Raw genomic sequence first — 23,434 nt, forward strand, 5'->3', positions numbered from 1 at the left:
GACGCCTATCCCTAAACCCCTCTTCTTGACGTCTAAAACCCCCCCTTCCTGACGCCTAACCCGAAAACCCCCCTTCCTAACCTTATAATATTGAAAATGATAAATTTCAATATGTTAACTTTCAAAAGTGAATACTTTATAAATACTAAACATTAAAAATGTCAGAAACTATAACCTTATAATTTTCAAAACGATAATCATTGCGCACCCGATTTTCTGCTTTGGGCGCCATACAGCCGATATTTGCATTAATGCCTATGGGTGCCCAAAATGTCCATTAGCTGCGGACGCCCAAATTTCATTCTCTGCCCCACCCCTCCCCCACTCCCACCACTGCTTTCAAATCAGACCCTGCTTGCAGCTTTCTCACTTTGTTGACTGAGAGAGGGGCTCCTCATTCAATCCTCTTTTCCGCGATCGAACATAGGGTCACCTATCCACACAGTCACCAGCATCTCAGATGGCAACATTTATGTTACAGAGTGGATAGGGATGGACCAGCAAAGATGCTACCTATTAGCCCCAACCCTGGTTCTAACTAGCTCTACAGTGATCTGCAAACTTGGCTCTCCAGCTGTTAAGGAACTACAAGTCCCACAATGCATTGCGGAAGTCTGACAGTCCTGATTCATAAAGGCAAATGCGTGGGACTTGATGTTCCCTAACAGCTGGAGAGCCAAGATCACTGGACTAGGATAATGATAATAGGGAATGAGAGTGCGGTTGCACGTTACAGGATAGCACGTGTCTCTGTTGGGCAGTTGTTTCTAGCTCCGGCTGCACTGATTGAAATTCACCTACTGCACTGCTGTACCCAAGTGCCTCTGTTGCCTCTGCCTTGGCTCAGCTCTGCTGTCCATATACCAATCAACATTCATTTAGGGTCTGTTCAGACTGTGCTAGGAGTTGTGACAGTCACACTACAGTCTTGTGCTCCTGAGTGCTGAGATAAAATGCATCTGGAACATTTTTAAGATGACGAATGCAATTTTTTATCAAGTTGTATAGGCCACCAACATTAGCGTTACACCGTAACTCACCATGTGTGACAGAAAGCGCATGCGCACAAGCTTTACTAGTGCGAAAGAAGCCTTAGCATGGCAAATAATAAGGATAAGGAAGTAGCATCCATTTTTTCACCTTGCTTCATTTCAGTTAGATTTCAGCAGAAATCTACAATTAGCTGAGAAGAATTTGCGATAATTCAGGTTGGAGTGAGATTGAGATGTCTCCCAGAGCATCACTGCTGAATATATGCAAATTAACCATTGTTGCCCTTAGAAGCTGAACACACCTCCAGAACCGCTGGAATGCAATGATGTGTCAGTTTGTTAATTTGTACAGAGCCATAATAATCCAACATGCATACAGACTGTTTCGGATTGGTTAATCCTCATCAGTGCATGGCATGGATTCATTTGGCTCTATGGAGTAGGGCTTGTAACACCGAGAGGTACAGACTAACCAGCAAGCTCATGGTGACCCAGAACTCATTGGAGTGTGTAAGGGACTACAATGGTCCTAAAAGCCCCCTTAAAGCCAGTGTTTACCATTTTAAAAATAAAAAAGTCGGATACTCACCTGAGGAGAGGGAAGGCTCGGTCCTAATGAGCCTTCCCTCTCCTCTCCCGGTGCCCTCGGTGCTGCGCTGGCTCCCCCGTTCGCGTCCGCCGCCGTAGGGACTTCGGAGGTCTTCGGGAGCACTCGGGCTTTCGAAGACGGGCCGCTCCATACTACGCACGCGCGAGTGCGTCATAGAGGGCGCTCGCGCATGCGTAGTATGGAGCGGCCCGTCTTCGCGAGCCCGAGTGCTCCCGAAAGCTTCCAAAAGCTCCCTTCGGCATGCGGAAGTGGCAGTATTTGACCGAACTGGTCGAATACTGCCACGGGGGATCCTGCGCGGGACCGGGGACCGGGAAAGGAGAGGGAAGGCTCATTAGGACCGAGCCTTCCTTCTCCTTAGGTGAGTATCCGACTTTTTTATTTTTAAAATGGTAAACACTCACTCCAACCTGAATTATCGCAAATTCTTTCTGTTTTAAGAAAGCAAACTTTTGTTTTTCTTAGTATTTTAGTAAGGGGGCTTTTAGGACCATTGTAGCCCTTCACACACTCCAATATTTTGTTGATATTCATTTTCTCTTCATTTCAGTGGGTTTATTGAATCAAACATTTAATTGATTAGAAAGTTCATGTAATGCATTCCTAGCCTAATGCTGAACCTTTTGTCTTACCTAAATCTGTGTGGTGTTCTTACAGGGACTATATTACAGGGACAGATTCCTTCTGCACAGAAACTGCAAAGTCCGTGTTAAGTAAATTAATAGAACAGCTGGAGATGGTGGGAAGTAACTGCAGAAGCGATACAAGACTCATCATGTCATGTGTAGAAAAGTTTAAGGTAAGTGAGCTGACCCCCTGCACATTTCCAAATACCTTTCTTTTGTAGGGACTGTTCCCACTGATTCAGTGGCGTAGCTTTAAGCCCCAGTGCAAGTTTTACATCTAAGCATTCCATACATAACAATTCAGATGGAGGGAAACAGTTTGTTAAGGATTACCACTATTCAAAGCATATATAGAAGTGATCAGTACCAGCAGGGCATCATTGAAAGGCTTGCACTGCAATTGAGGGAGGGCCTGCAGTGGGCTCCTCTAGTCCAAGGGCCCCGGTGTGGTTGCAACCTCTGCATCCTCTATTGCTACGCCACTTCTCTGATTCCTTTCATGCTCAGTTGTCCATGCGCAAATAAATGATTTTATTCATATTGTCCTAAACTTACCAGTCTGTCCTCCCTCTGTTATTGCAGTGCTATTATTATTAGGTGTAAAAGAGCGCCAACTGCCGCCATGAGGTAGGGTGGGTGGAAGTGAGTGAAGATATGTGTATGATAGACACCTGTCCAGTGGACATCGCTGAATCAGCTTGTTTGAAGAATCTGTCTCCCTACCATGACTGGGTTAGGGCCAGTGTACACCAAAAACCGCTAGCGGATCTGCAAACACTAGCGGTTTTTGAAGAGGTTTTCCAAAGCAATTCTAGGCATGTTTAGAGAGGTTTTGTAAACATGCCTAGCGTTTTTTGGCGCATTTTTGTGTAGTATTCTTTATATTTTGTTACAGTTCAGCTGTAACTGAAAAGCTTCTGTAACAAAAACGCTTGCAAAATAGCTCTGATCTAGTGTTTTTCAGAGCCGTTTTCCACTTTTCTATACTTATTGAGGCAGAAACGTCTCAGAAATCAGCATGCAGGACCAGAATTTGAATTTGGGGAAAAAACGAATCGCTCTGGTGTGCACCATCAAATATGGACTCCTTTGGATTATCCTCTGATGGCATTACCAGCAGCTACATGGATTCAAGTGGAAGCATGGCACCACTTGACCGCTGGGGGACCACCTCTACAAACAAGCTGACAATGAATAATCCAACCAAAGGGATCACACTACCCAACCATGCAAGCATGACAGAGAAGACACAGCTTAAAAATCCAAGAGAGGGGTATCTGTAAACAGCTGCTCTGATCATCATGAAAATTACATGATGTGCTAGCTTTATTAATTGGTCATACCTCTCATAATAAAACAATATAAATATTTCATAAATTGAGTCCTATATAACAAATATATGTGCATAAATATAATATATAATCAGAAAACAACAGCCAACTAAACAAAAGTACCAAGGCGCAAGAAAAAATATATTTTAGGTGTAGCTAGGTATTGTACAAATTCCATAAAGTGCCAAGTGAAAAGTATCAGACAACTGTATAAACAATTAAAAAATGATCCTTATAGTAATATATGCAAGTCCCACCGTAATTTATATCGTTTTCTAGTTCTTTTTACTTGCCACTTTATTGGAATTCTGCAATAACTGACTACATATGAATTATTATTATTTGTTTATGATGCTTTGATACTTTTGTTTTATTAGCTGTTATATTATGCATGATATATACAAGACAAGACAAATAACATTTATATTGCCCTTTTCTCCTGGCGGACTCAAAACGTCAGAGTTGCAGCCACTAGGATGCGCAATATACGCAGTAGCGGTCTTAGGGAGTCTTGCCCAAGGTCTCCTCACTGAATATGTGCTGGCTTACTGAACAGACAAGACAAGACAAGACAAATAACATTTATATTGCGCTTTTCTCCTTGCGGACTCAAAGCGCCAGAGCAGAGCAGCAGCCACTAGGGCGCGCTCTATTGGCAGTAGCAGTGTAAGGGAGACTTGCCAAAGGTCTCCTACTGAATTAGTGCTGGCTTACTGAACAGGCAGAGCCGAGATTCGAACCCTGGTCTCCTGTGTCAGAGGCAGAGCCCTTAACCATTACACCGTCAGCCAACAGGAAGAGCCATGTTGCCTGTGTCCAATGCAAAGCCCTTACACTAGCCAGCTATTGCTAGAAAATATACAGTATGCACATACATTTGTGTTGGCATTCTGCTTAAGAAATGTTAACATAGTTTTCAATATGTGTTGTTTATTATTCTGAGTGGTTAATTGGTAAAGTTGGAACATCCTATAATTGTCACAGTCCCAAATGGAGCTTTATGGGGTGGATCTCTCTTAAGCTATGTACCTACGTTGCGATTTTCCTGACAAAAGGCGATTAAAAAAAAACCATTTTTTTGAGCAGCGAGTGATTGTTTCCGCGATATGGTGGCGTGGGTGCAAGCAGGGAGTACCTTGAATGTCGCTTAGAGTCCTGCCTCAATACAGCTGTCACGGCGGATCGGATCACTAAGATTCCCGACGACTTGAAGTCTTGTTCACTCCTGACGTGTAGCGCCGCATGACGTTGTGCATACCCGCCGGCAGAAAGAAGCATCCCTTGATGACTGTCATCAAGAGGATGTCGCCTCCTTTAGGAGGTGAGTAAGAAGCTTTAGCTATCTTCAAGCAAACTGATCTAGCAAAAGCCACTGGACTGGTGTGCATCACACAAAACTCCTGCACACTGCACTTCCCACCCTGGCAAATAGTAGTGGGTAGAGTTCTCCAATAGCATAGATGAGTTCCATCGCTATCCATTATGGAGGGGTTAGGTGTGGTTGGCAAGCTTGTCATTGGAACTTGGAGGCTAAGTGGTTAATGCTTTTGCATTCCAACTCTACAGCCCAGATCTGACCAGGGAAATTATGGCTTCCTCTGGATGATCTCGATTTTGCTCCCATCCCAAAAAAGCTCATTGGCAGATTTCCTAGTGTCTGACTATACTGGTCTGGCATTCCTATTTATATAGAGAGAATATGATACTTGAAGATACAAACAATTGCAAATTATATGATGTATCTACCCAGAGTATCCTCATTTTTATGTCTTACAGAATGTGTCACAGCAAGAACCAATGCAGCTCATTCTCCTGTTCAGGGATATTTGTAAAGGAGAAATGGAAATTGTCTTGAAGCAGGTAAGCCATTAATTTTTCTGCATTTTTAAACTCCTCAAGGTCTTTAAATATTTTGTTTTCAGCAAAGGAAAATCCTGAGCAAATCTGATTTATTCCAGTCATCTCATCGCTGAAGCTTCTTTCCATGTTTTACAAAAATCTTTCCACTCCTGAATCCTTACTGCTTCTCATGTAGCCTCTCCCAATTAAATTTAAGAAATCCCTCATCAGGCATATCTTAGTAACGCCTAGACTCACTATCCCTAAGTTTGGATATCTGAGGTAGTGCCTACTATCTCTGATTGGTTGGTGGAGATGCGATATATTGAAGCTATGGAGGCCATTGTTCAGGAATCACATAGCAGACTACTCAATCATCAAAATAGTTGGCTGATGTGGGCAATATGTCATGAATCTGATGTAGGGAAGGCAATTTTGGGACAGTAGGGTAGATTTTGGAGCAAACGGCTTTCATAAGGTTAAGTGATATGGGTTTTTCCTGTGTTGCTGGGTGGTTTTTCGTGAATATGCTGGGGGGGGGGGGGATTCTTCTCACAGAAGGCCTCTGTTTTCTCTTTACTTTCCTTCTCTTACATTCTTCTCTCTTTTTCTGTCTTCTACTTTCTAATTTTTGCTCTGTTTCTTTGCTGGTATTTCTATGGTGCATCTTTAGCTTGTTCTTGGATGTGCTGGTATAATGTCGGATACAGGACTATCCTCCCAGGTCTAACTATGTTTCTGAGATGTTTTGATTGTTTTAGTGTAACTACTCTAGACCTTGTTCTTAGTCTGTGGTTCCAATTATGTTGCCACGTAGGCACTGGTTCCAATTCACATTTTTATGTTAAATACGGTTAGAGAGGTAATGTGAGCTGATATATCCTATAACATAAAGGGTGGGATGTGTGCTCTTGCTATGTACCCATCTGTAATTTATATTACTGGATATGATCTTGAGATGTATGTATCTTTTTTGATATAGCCTTTGTATCTTTGTTCTTAAATACAAACTTTAAGGACTTAAAAAACAGATAATTGTCAGTAATGGTGTGCACCTTCGGGCTTTGACATGAATATAACCAGTAGCATACTAGCAATCAGCACACCGAACAATGATGGGTGGTCTTGTTGCCATTTTCCTTCATTGCAGAGTACAGCTGTCAGCTCATATCCTAAAGGGATAAAGGGAATGTCTGTATGTACATAATATTTATGGTGCTTGCCTCTTTGTTTACATGCATTTGGTGGGAATATGACATCATTCTGATGACAGTCAGTCACTTGGTGTTGGTTGCACTTTTATATTTAATGTCATTGTACAATGAGCAGTGTTTTCTATATTGTTTAGCTTGCCTTGACAAAGTAGACCTATTATGCCTGGTACATACCATGCAATTTCCTGCCTGTATGGTTCGAGTCGATAATTTCTTGACAGGTCCAATCTCATCTCCAATCATTTTTCTGATCAATTTTCCAATTACTTCTATACAAATTCAGACATCGGAAAAACAATCGGAAATTAGATTGGACCTGTCAGAAATATTCAACCTGTTTATCTGATGGGAAATTTCATGGGGCTTGATTCACTAACCGGCACTAAGCCGGTTAGTGTGCCTTATCACTTAGTGGGCACAAACTACAGCGCTAACCTTATCTGAGGTTAGTGTGCCTTATCTGAGGTTAGTGTGCCTTATCTGCAGTTTGCGATGTAGCTTTGTCCATCTTTTAGTGTGCACAAAGCTATTTAGTGTGCACAAAGCTACTTAAGGCACACTAACTCAGATAAGGCACACTAAACGGCTTAGTGCCGGAAAACTCTTTTTTAGTCCATGGCTAACACTTAGTGCCGGTTAGTGAATCAAGCCCATGGTGTGTACCAGGCATAAGGGCCCCAAAAGATTTGTTGGTTACCACATTGTTTGATGTCAGAAAAGGTTGCAAGTTTACTACTTTTTAAAAAATGTTGTCCTGAATGGAGCAGTCAAGCACTCAGAACAAGGAGTGCAGCTGTCACTATTAATCTTTGAGTTTTAAGTGTTATACATGATGTTATATACCACCATTGTAAGGGTGTTATATTTGCATCTTTCTATATGCTTCACTGTTAATTATGTGATTCAACTTTTATAAAAAATAAAAAAAAGGATCAGCAGGACAGCCAGGTAGTTGGCATTGATTAAAACGAAAGAAATGTGGCAGCCTAGATATACCGTTCAATACGGGGCCACCCTTAAAGTAACCAGTAAGCAGCTAGGGCAGTGATCTGCAAACTTGGCTGTTAAGGAACTACAAGTCCCGCAATGCATTGTGGGAGTCTGGCAGCCACAGTCATGATTCATAAAGGCAAATGCATTGTGGGTCTATGGCTAAAAGTATTAGAGGCAGAGGATGAGCAGAATAGCCAGGTGACTGGTATTGCTTATAAGGAAATAAATATGGCTGCCTCCATATCCCTCTTGCTTCATTTGTCCTTTAACCACTTGCCGACCGCGCACTCATAACGCGCGTCGGCAAAGTGGTAGCTGCAGGACCGCCGGCTGCAGGCTAATTAATCAGGAAACAGCCGCTCGCGCGAGCGGCTGTTTTCTGTCATTTCACGTCGGGGGGCTCCGTGAATAGCCTGTGGGCCGCCGATCGCAGCTCGCAGGCTAAATGTAAACACAAGCGGAAATAATCCGCTTTGTTTACATTTTTACAACGCTGCTACAGTAGCAGCGTTGTAGTAGATCAGCGATCCCCGGCCAATCAGCGGCCGGGGATCGCTGTCACATGACAGCGGGGAGCCTGTTAGAGGCTGCACAGGACAGATCCGTTCCTGTGCAGCCTCGGATCTCCGGGGAAAGGAGGGAGAAGAGGGAGAGGGGGAATCTTGCGGTGGAAGGGGCTTTGAGATGCCCCCGCCACCCACAGCATGCAGGAGCGATCAGACCCCCCCAGCACATCATCCCTCTAGTAGGGAAAAAAGGGGGGCGATCTGGTCGCTCTGCCTGTCATTTGATCTGTGCTGGGGGCTGTAGAGCCCACCCAGCACAGATCTGAAAAAACAGCGCTGGTCCTTAAGGGGGGGTAAAGGCTAGGTCCTCAAGTGGTTAAAGTGGAAATTGATATGGGAAATAAAATCTAGCTGGTCATATATGCAATGCCAAAAACTTTCCAAACGTACATCTCTCTCAGTGACACTGGAGACCATCATGTGATTTCTTGGATCTTTCTTTTGCCAGCCACAGACAGCCAGGTAATGCTGAATACACACAATGCAATTTCCTGCCCAACTGACGGGAATAGGACAATTATTTCCAACATTTCTGATCTGCTCTGTTCGATAACGGGATCGATTTTACAACATTATCATGGGAAAATGGATTGTGAGCAGTTTGAAAATGTACACATGATACAACTGACTGTCAGATTAACCGTCAATCAGACAGGAGATTGAATTGTTTAGTGTAGTTTGCCTTCTTAAAACAAAAGGTACCTGCAGCAGAATGCTTAGTGGTATGTGCTGTCTTAACTTTGTACACATTGCCCCAGATTCACAGCCAGAGACAGAATGGCAGAAAGACAAGACAAAGGATCTTGTTAAAGTGCAGCCAACTACTGTACATGATGTAAGCTTGGATCCTATAATTCTTTATTCCTCTCACACATGTGAAATGGTTATCTTGTCTGTGTGTTCAGCAACTGCACCACTCCATTCAAATGAATGGAGGTGGGAATTTTTGGGGGGTGGGGGGAGTTTGCGGTATGTGTGGGTGTGGGGGGGGGGGCACTAGGGGAGCTGTGTTAGCTTCAAAGGGGGAATGGTATTTAGCACAGAGAGGTAGAGATGAACTATACTCTAATGAACTTAGTTGATTATTTTATGCCGGGGCCAACATACACTGAAAATGTTTTTTTTGTGATAAATTTTAAAGAGCGCCTCAGGCCAAAAATGGTTTGAATGGCAATACATATATGCAGTCTATGCACTGTCTACAGTTAAATGAACAAGTAAAATTTACAACTGGTACATCGTAGTGGATAGAACAGACTCACATTTATATCTGTAGCAGAACTTACTTCTTTCTCCTAATGCTGAAGCCTTGCCAAAGTACACTCTTAGCACTCTCAGGCCCTCCCCTCCAGCCTGGTTCCTTCCCCTGCCCCTCCCTCTGCCTGCCTGGATCAAATTACATTTCTTTTCACAGAGAGGAGAGACAGGAGAACCACTGCAACCTGTCTAATCATGTCTGTTTCCTATAATTCTGATTTCAGATGTCGGCTTGCCTGGATTAGATCACATCTCTTTTCACAGTGGTGTGGGCTGTGAAAAGCCATGGGGGGGGGGGGGGGGGGGAGTTATGGCATCAGTTCCCCAGCATCCTTTGCACCTATGGTTTGAGAAGAAAAAAAAATCACCTGGGCCCAATTTCACACAGGGGGTGGGGATTTCAAGACTATATGTGGAATATGGACCCTGGGGGTGAGAAAATCACACTTTGTTATGTGTGATTTTATATATCTTGCCAACTTAGTTAAAGCCAACTGTAATTTATATACTCCTTAACATTTATGCTAATACAGCTATGTGTATTAAATTAATATGCATCTGATCACTCTCCACAATGATCAAAACAACAATGTGAATAGTAGTAAAACTTATCGGCGCCAAGGGGTCAGACAAATGGCTGCTGCTGAGAAAGGACAATGTCCAAAGTCTGTCAATTAAATGCAATATAAAATCGGTGCAGACTCCATAGATGAATCGATGTAGCATATTCTTTCTAAGACTTCACCATGGTGATGCTCAAATTCTATATGCTTCTGTGGTCACCATCACCAAACCAAACAAAAACAAAATGGCGGCCAAGATGATAGTGTATAAAACAAACAAACGGCAACCCTAAGTGTAAACCATTTATTAAAAAGCCGACAATTAAAAGCATAGGCATTAAAATAGAGAACTTACATACGGAGCCCAAGACATGGGAACCCCGACAAAGTTGTACGCGTGTGTTGGTCATCAGCATAGGACAGTTTGAAGGTGCCGCCTGTCTCCTTCCCATGGTAAGGAGTTCTCTATTTTAATGCCTATGCTTTTATTTGTCGGCTTTTTAATAAACGGTTTACACTTAGAGTTGCTGTTTGTTTGTTTTATACGCTATCATCTTGGCCACCATACCCGTGGGCTGAGGGACTGCAGGACCAGTGGATCTCTGGTGGATTGTTGCTGATTTCTTCTGCCATGAAATGCGAGATATACAACCTTTTAATGTGGGTTGTTTGCAGCTGGTAAGCCTCTTTTGTTGTTTGGGTGATGGTGACCACAGAAGCATATAGAATTTGAGCCTCACCATGGTGAAGTCTTAGAAAGAATGTGCTACAACGATTCATCTATGGAGTCTGCGCTGCCGCTGATTTTATATTGCATAACAATGTGAATAGCCTCCAGAGAAACAAAACTGAAACCACACATTTTGCAAAACCCATCATTTGAGTCAGTGCCAACATTTTTGCCCTTGACTGTACTTGTCATTTTAGATTGAGATCTCAAAGCAGCTTGATTAAAAGTTATATGTAATGATGAATTCTGCAGTGCAGCTATCTACTACATTTTTTTCTAAACGGTTTTATGATTTTCTAATCACGTTTTGAAGTGCCAGAATTATCTTTATGGACTTTGTTCATTGATGCGAAGTTACAGTATGTGCTTATAAACTATAAGGTATACGTTGCCATTTTCTTTTTAATTTTCAAAGAACAAGCATAACATAAAGCTATGTGTAATGTGTAATGTTATCTACATAAAGTTGGTTTATGATTGCTTCACAATGTTGTCAGAGAAGGCCATAAAGCAAAGAAGTTAACATATTATTGTTATTTTCTTCATTTTTTTTTCAAATGTAAGCAGATAAGACAGGCGGTCAGCAATTCCTAGTTCAACAAATGAAAATAAATGTTTCTGCATTGTGTTTTTAACTATACCTAGTTATCCTCACTTGGCCTATGGAGTTCCAAGTATAGATTTTATGTTATATTTAGAATCCTTGTTTAACTATTCTATGACTTCAGTAGGTAAAGTATCAAACAGGTAACTGTAGAAAAGCTTTCTAATTAGGTCAATGTTTATAAAGTTTTATGAAGCAGGCTGACTGTTATATCTGTATATAAAGTTTGCTCCTCTAAGGTCCATTATGATTAAGAGTTGAAAAATACCATCTTTCATTATGGCCAGTACAGTCCGTCATCGTCCAGTGGAATCCATTTGCGTCCTGCTCAGCAGCCCACATTTTTTTTTAAATAAAAAGTATGCTGTGTGATGGCTGACGAACACATCTATTTAATGGTGTCTATGCAAATATATAGTATGCAAAAAAGTGAGACTTAGAATAAATAAAGAAAACAAATCAATCATAGTGAGGTAGTGGCTTAGCTGTATAGAATAGAGCACTGGTGCAAATTTCACACTCGGGCCCATATGCAATTATTGTTTTTTCCTAAGAGAAAATTTTTCATTTTCTATTTAGAATAATTTTTCAGCACTTTGCAATTGAAAAAGTATAAACAAAAGTGGGTGGAAACGTACTATCAAAACTATTTTAAGTATTGTCTTGGCTGCGGGTGAATGAAAATGCATTTTATTGATACGTTTTAAAATATCACTAAGGAGAAAACTCAGGAGAAAAAGTTAATTTCATATGGGCCTGGGACTCTTCTAGCACTATACATATAACAACCACAAGACACAGCGGCCCATATGCAATTAACTTTTTCTACTAAGTTACTAAAGAGATAATCGTCTCTTCTCTTTAAAATTACTTTTCATTCCTTAGCAATTAAAAAAGTAGCAAAAAGTGTGTGAAAAAATACTACCAAAAATATGAGTGAATATAAATTTGAGTATTTTCTTGCTTGCCGAGTTTTCTCCTGAGTTTTCTCCAAAGTGCAGAAAAGTTATTCTAAATAGAAAATAAAAAAAACTATGTCCAAGAAGAAAACTCAGGAGAAAAGGTTAATTGCATATGGCCCCAGCATTAAAACCTTACCATAATTCAAAACCAATATAGAGCTGATTATTGCCACTAGAGAACCAATAAAAACTTGAGGCAGGGCCCCAGTGGGTCTCCTGGTCCAGGGAGGGTTCTAATGTAGCAGCACCTACTCTATTGCTATGCCACAGGCTAGAGAGGTACCTCCAAAAAAGGTGACAGCGTAATTGAATGGGGTGAGTGGGCGTTATAGTACTATTTGGTTGCTCTCTTATTATAGAACTAGTGACCTAAGCCCGTTTAAAAAATGGGCTGTAGGTCTGTCACCGCCGCCACATGTCAGCACACATGCGCGCGCACCTGCCCGCCGCACGTGCGCACACACACCCGGCCAGCCCCTTGGCCCCTCCTACTCCTGTCCCAATGGCTGTCCGTGCAGCACATGCGCAGGAGCGCACACGCACGGAGACGCACACACAGGGGCAGGATGCAGAGACACAGGGGGATTATTATATAGGATAGGAAAAGAAGATGTTGAATTTGGAAAAAAGATGTACGACAATTGCGTGCAAAATCTGGTAAACGTGAATGTGAGGAGGTGATTCTAGAGGAGGACAACAGAAGATCATGTGCCGATCTGAGATTGCGATTGGGTTTGTATCTGGAAATTAGTGAGGATATGTACCGGGGAGAGAGATTGTGGAGAGCTTTGTAGGTTAGGGTTAGGAGTTTGAACTGAATCCTCTGGTTAATTTGCAGCCAGTGAAGAGCTTGACAAAGAGGGTCGTCAGAGGAAGATCGAGAAGAAAGATGAATGAGACAAGCAGCTGAGTTCAGTACCGACTGGAGCGGGGCCAGTCTGTTAGAAGGTAGTCCACAGAGTAGTATGTTGCAGTAGTCCAGACGAGAAATTATGAAAGCATGTATTAACATTTTAGTTGTGTCTTGAGTGAGAAAAGGACGGATGCGAGGTATGTTTTTGAGTTGGAGATGGCAGGAGCTGGTTAGGGAGTGAACATAAGGAATAAAAGAGAGAATTGCTGCTTACAGTGGTAACCATGGCTTAAGTGCCATGGTAAGTTCTTTGATTGGAAGCAGAAATGTACACTTTGGCACATTCTAGTTCATGGACTTCATAGTAAATTGAGGTATTGCCATTCAAGCACATTTTATGGTCTTTATCCTTTGTCTTCAGAATCCTCAGCTGGCTCTCAGTTTTCAGCTGAAGGAGAAGGAAGTGATGTATAAATACCAACGTTTGAAGCTGCAGTACAACTTGAAGCAGACCACTGAGATACAGCAAAGGCTGAAGATTGCACTTGAAAATCTATTCCATGGACAAGTACAGGAAGTTACAGCTCTGCAACAGGTAATATAATTATTGTTATTATTATTTTTTTATTTAGCGCTAACATCTTTCGGAATGCTTTACATAGTACAAGACAAATAATGGGGAACATAGATACATGAGAGGTTGAAAACTCTGTACAATCGGGACATCCCACTTTACAAATACCAATACTGGCATGTGTTCACATGATACATTTACAGCAGAATAAGAAACACTAGGAGGAGATCCCTGCCCTTACAATCTAGAGGGTAGTGGGTTGGAGACATTAGGGAAGGAGACACAGGGGTTAGCTGATGAGGCAGTGAACTTCCAATGCTATCCATAGCAAATTATAGTGTATAAACAGAGGTGCCAAAAGTATAAAAGTAGTTAAAAAGTTGAATAGAGGAGGCAGTGGTGGACTTACCACCTCAAAGCAGACACAAGAAAATGCTAATATTACAACAACAAAACTTGTATTATATACTCCAGGGGATCAATGCAACGCACTTCGCAGGAACGACCCTGCATCATCAGGCAATAAATAGGAGTACAAACTGTGTGTCAGAAAACATAGGCTCAATAAAATATGCAAGACTATTGTAACGATTGCGGAATTATCTCCGTGGTCAGCGCACAAGATGTGCACTGACACTGCGGAAGTCCTCCACAAGCGTATAAAACGACAGAACCAAGCTTGGTGCAATGCACTTGTAGAGGGAAATTCCCACCGGCAGATGGAGCTGTGGAGTGCAGAGGAACAACCCCTCTGCACTGCCACAGATGCCAGGTGGGAATTGTACGAATTGCAACAATGCAGGGCAAGATAGCCCTCAGATAGAGAGAGTGAGCACAGCGACAGAATGTATGTGTGTCCACCAATCTAGTCTCCTCCCGGCGACGGTGAACACACAACAACGGAAATCAAGTGGGAACGCAATCGCAAGAGTGGCCATTGCCAACAGTGACACCAGACCGAATAAAGACAGAGCACAAGTGCAGCAAGAAAGACACAGCAAATAACAATGATCAGAACACCAAAGAAAATAACAAACGCACTCGCTAAGCGCGGTCACCGCGCGAAAAGTGCAACAGCGACAAAGCACCCTAAAGGCGCGGTCTCCGGAAGAAAAGCGCAACAGAGACAAAGCACGCCAACCCTAACTAACCAATGTAACACGAAAACAAATAGAGAACGCGAACACTTGCTAAACGGTTACCTCACCGAGCCTACAGCAAGCGTTCGTTCCATACAAGACAGACAGAAGGAGCAACCAGCAGCAACCGCAGCTCTGGCCTACACTCCCAGACTGAGTACAGAAGGAACCACCGCCACTACCGCTAGGGCGAATGCGATCCAGACAGACAGACAGATGGGGCCACCAGTAGCAACCGCTGCTCTGGCTTGCACCCCTAAGGCAGAATACAGAAGGAACCACCGCCACTACCGCTAGGGTGAATGCGATCCAAACAGACAGACAGATGGGGCTACCAGTAGCAACCGCTGCTCTGGCTTGCACCCCTAAGGCAGAATATAGAAGGAACCACCGCCACTACCGCTAGGGCGAATGCGATCCAAACAGACAGAACGATTTCCTGTCGATCGCCGCTGGCGACAAGACAATCGCAACAGATAGACAGTACAAGGCAAAACAGATAATACAACCTGACTACGCTAGAAGGAATGCTTAGTGCACTCCCAAGGAATTACTCTAACATAATCTTAGCAAACAATTAGCAAAGGCTGAGACTCTAGGTAAGTTAGCAGGAACAAACCATCATGACCAGCAAGGGATTCTGGGAGGAAATGGCATTTATACTGCAAGCCATCAGAGGAAGCAGCTAAGCAATTTGCATGACAAGTGGATGCAAATTCCTCACCAGAACAGCAGCTCAGCAAGTTGCAGAGTGAAGACAGGTCTCCTTTCCAGAGACCTGCAGTTGGCTGATGGTGTAATGGTTAAGAGCTCTGCCTCTGACACAGGAGACCAGGGTTCGAATCTCGGCTCTGCCTGTTCAGTAAGCCAGCACTAATTCAGTAGGAGACCTTTGGCAAGTCTCCCTTACACTGCTACTGCCAATAGAGCGCGCCCTAGTGGCTGCAGCTCTGGCGCTTTGAGTCCACAAGGAGAAAAGCGCAATATAAATGTTATTTGTCTTGTCTTGTCTTGTCTTGTAACACTCAGACCTACAAAATGGTCAAAAAGCTGTCTGCCTGTGCAGACAGCAGAGCAGATCATTACAACTATATTCACATAGTATAATTTAGACAGTTATAACTAGTATGTTGTATAGACATGTATAGTATAAACTGTATGGAGAAAGGCGAAGCTGGTGTTCAGGCACTTAGTGTTCAATGCTCTGTTCCATAAAATTGGTGGCAACGGTATACATGTCTATACAACATACTGGTTATAACTGTTTAAATTATACTATGTGAATATAGTCTTGCATGTCTTTTTGGGCCTACCTTTCTGACCCACAGTTTGTACTCCTATTTATTGCCTGATGAAGCAGCCAAGGTCGTTCCTGTGAAACGCGTTGCATTGATCCCCTGGAGTATGTTATACAAGTTTTGTTCATGTAACATCAGCGTTTTCTTGTGTCTGCTTTGAAGAAGTAAATCCACCACTGCCTCCTCTACTTTCAAACTTTTTAACTTTTTTTATACTTTTGGCTCCTCTGTTTATACATTGTACAGGTCCACTCCAGGTGGAGGCGTGTTACCCCCTTATTCTTATCTACGGAGAGCAACTTCTTAATCCTGATTGGGGTCAGGTTTAATCTCACAAAGCATGGTTACGACTCAGGCAACCATGGTTTGTGAGCATATTTGTATTTATTCTTTCATCATTCCATTTGATATCAGTACTTACAGTGGGATGCGAAAGTTTGGGCAACCTTGTTAATCATCATGTTCCTGTATAAATCATTGGTTGTTACGATAACAAATGTCAGTTAAATATATCATATAGGAGACACACACAGTGATATTTGAGAAGTGAAATGAAGTTTATTGGATTTACAGAAAGTGTAATTGCTTAAATACAATTAGGCAGGTGCATACATTTGAGCACTGTTGTCATTTTATTGATTCCATGATCTACTAAATATTGATTTCATTTCTTTTTTGTGGTGCCCAAATTTATGCACCTGCCTAATTTTGTTTAAACAATTATTGCACACTTTCTGTAAATCCAATAAATTTCATTTCACTTCTCAAATATCACTGTGTGCGTCTCCTATATGATATATTTAACTGACATTTTTTATTGTAAAAACTAACGATTTATGCAGGAAAATCCTGACGATTAACAAGGTTGCCCAAACTTACGAATCCCACTGTACTACACCATATTGGGCTCTCGGTGTCTATTTTTGTAGCAAATTATAGGTGTGTATTGAGAGAAAATTTGAAGATTTCCAGGCTTGGAGCATGAGCATGACTGACTAGCTATGGGAGAATGTTCCAAAGAACAGGTAATAATTAGAGTGAGAGCCTTTGTCAATCACCAGGGGAGATATTGACTGAATAGCATATAATCCAAATGGTGTCCCCTAAAAAACATAAAAAGGCAGCATACCCCACAAAACATAAATAGACAAAGTGTCACCTTAAAGAACATAATCGTTTAACATATCAACCCGAAAATAGTAACATTAAAAGATTAGGATATCCCCCAAACATTACCAGCATGAGTATACCCTTAACATAAGTAAGCATCATATCATAAACCCCCTTCCCCAAGCCATATTAAAAAAAAAAAGACAGTTTTCGCTGAAATATAAATAGCCAATAGCCTCACATTTACTCTCAGGCAGCTCACCTCAGGTATGCAACCCCCCTCTTTTCCAAGCAGTGCAGGACCATGGATCTGCAATATCCACCTCCTGGCCAGCTGCACTGTGGCTTAATGTCTGTCACTGCGGTCTGCTTATTTTTCTAAGAAGGGGGGTTTCTTCCCTTTTAGTATTTTTCAGCTATTAATGTTAAACTTCATTACTGTTGCCTATCCTTAAAGAGACTCTGTAACAAAATGTTCATCCTTATTTCTTCTATCCTATACCTGTTCTAATGTGCTCTGTCTAACTGCAGCCTTTCCTACTTGCACAGTGGCTGTGTTATCTCTGTTATATGATCTAATCTTCTCTCCTCTGTCGGGTCTGTCGGGCTGAGGCAGTCAAGCTGGAATGTGTTGTGCTGCTTGTGATTGGCTAGATGCTATACACACCCTCTCCAGGCCCCTTGCACACTCTGTATGACTCACACACTGAGCTCCTCTCAGCTATCACTTGCTATGTCTTTTGTTTGTAAACACTGCATAAAAATGGCAATTACAAGCCAGGATTGCAGCAGGGAGAGGCAGAAACAGCACAGAGGGACCCAGGAGAACATAATGAATAGAATGGTATGCTTTTTATTGTAAGAATTTTAGAGTACAGATTCTCTTTAAGCATACTTTTATGGTATTAATCTTAAAATGATTTCCAATAAACTTACCCTATCTTCTAACCTTCCTTCTTAATGCCTAACCCTGACTCTCTTTATCATAGTCTAACCTTGACCCCCCTTAAAGACATCTAACCGTGACCCTCCATATAGACCCTGACCCTTTTAATTGATGCCTTACCCTGACTTTCCTTATAGATGTCTAACTCTGACCCTCCATATATAGACATCTAACCCTGACCCTCCTTATAGACATTTAACCCTGATCATTATTGTTTTACATATTCTAAAAATCTCAGAATTTAGTATTTAGATGACACAGAAATATGTTTCTTCGTTTATTGACAATATATAGCTACAAGGAAGGGGTTAACATATAAATCTGCTTTCTGTCGTAGAGATGGGTCATGTCAATTGATGAAACATTAGAATTGTTGAGCACTGTTCAAAATCAAACACTGAGACTGATCAACATCTGGAAGAGATGGCAGCAGATGGCTGGAAATGGGGCTACATTTGATGAGAGTTTGCTAACCTATCAAGACAGGTAAGGATAAACCTCATCACAGATGCAGATGGCCTAGCAGGACATTCAATATTGCCATCTTGTATCATTTTACCCCATCCTAGAATATCCTATCCTAGCTCGTCCTACCCTATGCTACATTATCCCATCATATACTGTTCTGTTCTATCCTACTCTATCCTATCATGTCTTGTCCTGTCCTATCTTACCCTGTCCTGTCCTATCCTATCCTGTCCCATCTTATCCTGTCCTGTCTTTTCCTATCCAACCCTGTCCTATTCTATCCTACCCTTTCCTTCCCTATCCAATTCTGTGCTGTCCTATTCTATCCTACCATCTTGTTCTTTTCCATCCTAATTCGTCCTAAGCTATACTGTCCTCTCATATCTCAACTACGGTAATCCTAACTTGTCCTGTCATATCCTATCCTATCCTACCCTGTCTTGTCCTATTCTAATGTGTCCTATCATATTATACTACCCTTTCCTGTCCTGTCTTATCCTCTCAAATCCTGTCCTATCCTGTCCTATCTTACCCTTTCTTATCCCAACTTACCTTGTCCTGTTCTACCCTACCCTATCTTATCCTGTTCTAGTCTGTCATACAGGTCATACAGTAGAATCTTGTTATAGTAAATTCCGAAATAGTAATTGTCTAGCTATAGTAAACTCAGTCCACAAGTCCTGACCATGCACCTACTGTATATAAATATACAATATATGACATATACTGATATAATAAACTTCTGATATATTAAACAACAACAACAACTAGTCCCTTGGCATTTACTATAAAGGCATTCTACTGTATTTTATGCTATTCTATAGTATCCTGTCCTATTTCATTCTTCAGTATTCTCTTCTCTTTCTTTCTTTTCTCCAGTGAGAATACAACAGGAATTGTCTGAGAAGATCCAGCCTGGCAGATTGCTAATCCCCATCATGTAGGGTCAACCTCAGAGGATATTAGAAGCTCATACAGCCTTGTTGTCTGATAAGACTGAAAATGGTCAGATCAGACAACTATACAGTAATCTAAGATCTTTATGTTGCTTATGCATCTGTGACCTGTAGTTAACAGATCCGCTCAGTTATATAGTTGCAGTTAGGTTAGCTCCTGGCACTCCCCATCAACTCAACAGCACCCCCAGAGCTCCCTTATGAAGTTTGGGGCAGCCTGGCAGATGGAGGAAAGAGGACTAGCAGCAGCCAAACCAGTGAGAGAGTCACTCACCTCTCACCTCCAGAGCTGAAGCTTCCTCTTCCTCTCCGTCATAAGCCTACACTGTGTATCTGTCTCTGCAGCTGGTGTTTCCTATCATATAATTCGCCACTACCACACCCACTTTCCAATGCATGGACACACTCAATCCAGCACCTACCCTCAATAAAAAAAATGGCCCTGGAACCGCGCCTGGCTGCAGTTGCTTTAAAAGGTTACGTCAACTAATTATTCCAATACAATGCGCACTGGCAGGATGAAGTTAACACAGTCAAAATTGTCAGGTTCCAGCCTGTTGCAAGACTACAATGATTGAAATCAACTTAAATTTCAAATAGGTACGCCTTTTGCTATGTAAGGTAAAACAGGTATTCGTGATCAGTATCAGCGCCACTCTATAGAAAGTTCAGTGTATGTTCCAGTACAAATGGCATAAGATCCACTTTTCTAATTGTCAATCCTGTATGCCTTAATAGGAAAGTCTCCACCATGCACTCACCAGATGATGAGACCTACACTGGTCTAGTTGCATTTTGGGGATATTCACAGGTCATCACCAACCATTCCGAACAGACACCAGATTAACTACCCTAAGACTGCGTCACACCAATGGGCGTGACCTCGGCGCCAGCCCCAGGACCGCCTAACGCCAATTGGTGTCAAGTCCTGTCCGGCTACTATCACACGCATCTCCTGCTTGGGGGCGGAGCTCCGCCACGCCTTCAGTCTCTTAGCAGTGATCGCCGCTCGGGAGACTGTTAGACGGTGAAACCGCCGTCTTTTGACTAAGTACAGCGCTGTGATCTGCAGCAGCGCTGTACTGGGGACAGCCGTGTGACAAGGCTGTCCCCCTAGGGCACAAAAGAGCGATCGGCTCTCATAGGCTGAAGCCTATGAAAGCCGATCGCCATGATTGGCTCACTGCTGGGAGGGAAAAACAAAAAATACAAAAACAGGTATGTTTATTTGGGGAGAAAAAGGAGGGGGGAATCACTAGTGTGCTGTGTTGTGCAGCCCTGCAGCTTGGCCTTAAATCTGCAGTGGCCTATTTTGAAAAAAATAGCCTGGTCTTTAGGGGGGTTTAGCACTGTGGTCCTGAAGTGGTTAAGCTCACACACGGTCAATCAATGATCTTGTCCAATCAAATACAGGATCACTCTGCAATCCAGACCAATCCAATACTTTGAGAGATCTACTGTTCTCCACTTGTGTAAATTACATCCGGGGTCCACCCAACTAGTTTCATCAGTGTTGACTCATCAGGGGTTGTTATTGTTTCCCCAGTGACCTTTGGCAAGTGGGTCTTAGGCTATGGGTGTCACTAGTGTGAGACAGAGAAGGTAGTGTGAACAATCGGAGGGGGACCTGTCAAAGTTTTGCTAGGATGCCCCATGCTTTGTAGTTACCCCAGCTACAGTCCACGGTTTGGGAATGTCCAGCTATTCATGTTGGCAATTTCATTCCTGCAGGCTGAACATATCATGGCTGCAGGGTACTCCACATACTAAATGCAGCCACACTCAGCTGCTAATTCCTTCAGTAAGGGCTCGCTCGCAATTAGGGCGTTTTGCGGGGGGGTTTTGTGAGCACCGGCAACTTTAAAAAATGCCCTAAAATTGCTTGTGCAATGAATCCTTATGGGATAGTTCATATCAGCGCGTTTTGTCTGCTTTCTGCTCAGCCAAGCGCTGCCTGTACCATTTTTAGGGTGATTTTGCTACAATGGAAAGTATAGGAAAAACACAAAATGCTCACAAAATCGCTTTATGCAGCAATTGCGTTTGCGCTTTTCAGAAAAAATACATTTTCCGGGTCAAAGAGTTCACTTCCTGACTTGCGTCAGGAGGTGAAAAAAAAATTGCTCTGCAAAAGCGCTTTACAAAAAATCATAGCGCGAAGGTAAGCACCGTGAGGGGAAAAAAAAATCATTCACAAAATTGCAAAACGCTGGCCTCAGCAGTTGCGATTTTAGATGTAAATAAAGCCTAAAGCAATGAGGCAGGTGGGAAACATGCAGAGCAATTAATGAGGAAGCAATGCAATGATATTATTTCCTGTTGTAGGTTAAGTCACATTACGGTTAAAAATATTTCATCAGTGGTGGTAGCGCTTGTATTCTTGTATTTTTTTTTGCAAAGTACTGTTCCTTGGACATGGGGTAATTGATGCAAGATAACTCCAACTGCAAAAGTTCATTAAAATTATGGATTCTACCCAGACATTCTTTAAAAAAATGAAAATCTAAATTCAGATGTGCATGTTTTATCTTGTTTGCAGGCTGGAGTTTATTTTTGGCATACATGAGGAGCTTATTCGCATGATCAAAGAACTTGGGGAATCAGGAAAGAGATTGCTGCCCCCAGAATATTTGGAGAAAATATTTGCTGACTTTACAGCTCTTATTAAAAGGTGAGAAAGAAATTGTGATTCATTTACAGTATATCTGCACAATATCACTGCCCCCATAATTTACAGCACCTACCAGCCCTGCAGTACGTCTTTGAGCGCTGGGAAGGAGTGGAAAAAACCACATCCAACAGTAAAAATGCCGGCATCACTGATACATGTAAGAATGTCAATCAGGGTATGGAAGAAGTTGAAGCAGGTTGGTGCTATTGACTTGTCCTCAAACTTTTAAAACTCTGTGCTGTTCATCTGTTGGTGCTGCTTTGGTAATAAGCCTGGTACACACCTTCAATTTAGTACAACCTCCTTGTAGTATACTACTACATACCTGGGGATATTCTGACCTGCTCTGAATGCATACCTCCCAACTTCTTGAGATGAGAAAGAGGGACACTTAAGCTACACCCCTGCCACACCCCTAATCACGCCCCCGACACACCCCCAGTCATTCATACTATAAAGATTTCATAAGAAAAATATATTGTTTTATCATTCAAACCACACTTGTCCTTTCTATCCTGGTTTATTTTAACACTGCTACTGCCCACTGAGTGCGCTCTAGTGGCTGCCTCGCAAGCGCTTTGAGTCCGACAGAAGAAAGGCGCTATACAAATACTGCAATTATTATTCTATTATTATTATTTTCTTTCATCTTAACATTTTACAATATGAAATATTATCAATTTAAGGGATAGGAATAAAGTTTAGGGTAATTTAAGCACATTTTTCTTTCGAAAAATACACATATTTATACAGATCTGAACATCAGTTCTGAAAGAGGGACAAATGAGGAAGAAATAGGGACAGGGTTACCAAAGAGGGACTGTCCCTCCAAAAATGGGACAGTTGGAAGCTATGTGAATGGATGTCAGGAACACAGACAGCAATACAACTTGTTTACGCTTTTCTACAATCCATCAAAATCTAAAAAGAGCTCTAGTTAGCACTTTATTTTGTGCAGGTTATTTAGGCTGAGCAGGTTTATTTTCATCCGTTGCTTTGACATTTTTGTGGTTTGTTGCCCTATTACACAATATCATACAAAGTGGTTAGCTGTTAGGGAGTCTGTGCAGCCTGTGTAAATGATGCAAGTATTGGTTTTAGGATTGCACACTAGAGGCCAACACATACACAC

At 42.1% G+C, this 23,434-nt stretch overlaps 1 protein-coding gene across 1 annotated transcript in view; it reads left to right on the top strand.

Annotated features, from left to right (window-relative positions):
- STAT6 (signal transducer and activator of transcription 6) overlaps positions 1-23,434 on the top strand; it is a 234,076-nt gene that overhangs the window by 140,493 nt on the left and 70,149 nt on the right. Inside the window, exons 3-7 of the mRNA XM_068267474.1 lie at positions 2,260-2,401; positions 5,336-5,419; positions 13,562-13,735; positions 18,545-18,693; positions 22,171-22,302. Coding sequence (XP_068123575.1) covers positions 2,260-2,401; positions 5,336-5,419; positions 13,562-13,735; positions 18,545-18,693; positions 22,171-22,302 — 681 coding nt within the window. The remainder of the gene's footprint in view (positions 1-2,259; positions 2,402-5,335; positions 5,420-13,561; positions 13,736-18,544; positions 18,694-22,170; positions 22,303-23,434) is intronic.

This window comes from Hyperolius riggenbachi, chromosome 2, assembly GCF_040937935.1.
Source record: "Hyperolius riggenbachi isolate aHypRig1 chromosome 2, aHypRig1.pri, whole genome shotgun sequence".
NCBI classification, from domain to species: domain Eukaryota; kingdom Metazoa; phylum Chordata; class Amphibia; order Anura; family Hyperoliidae; genus Hyperolius; species Hyperolius riggenbachi.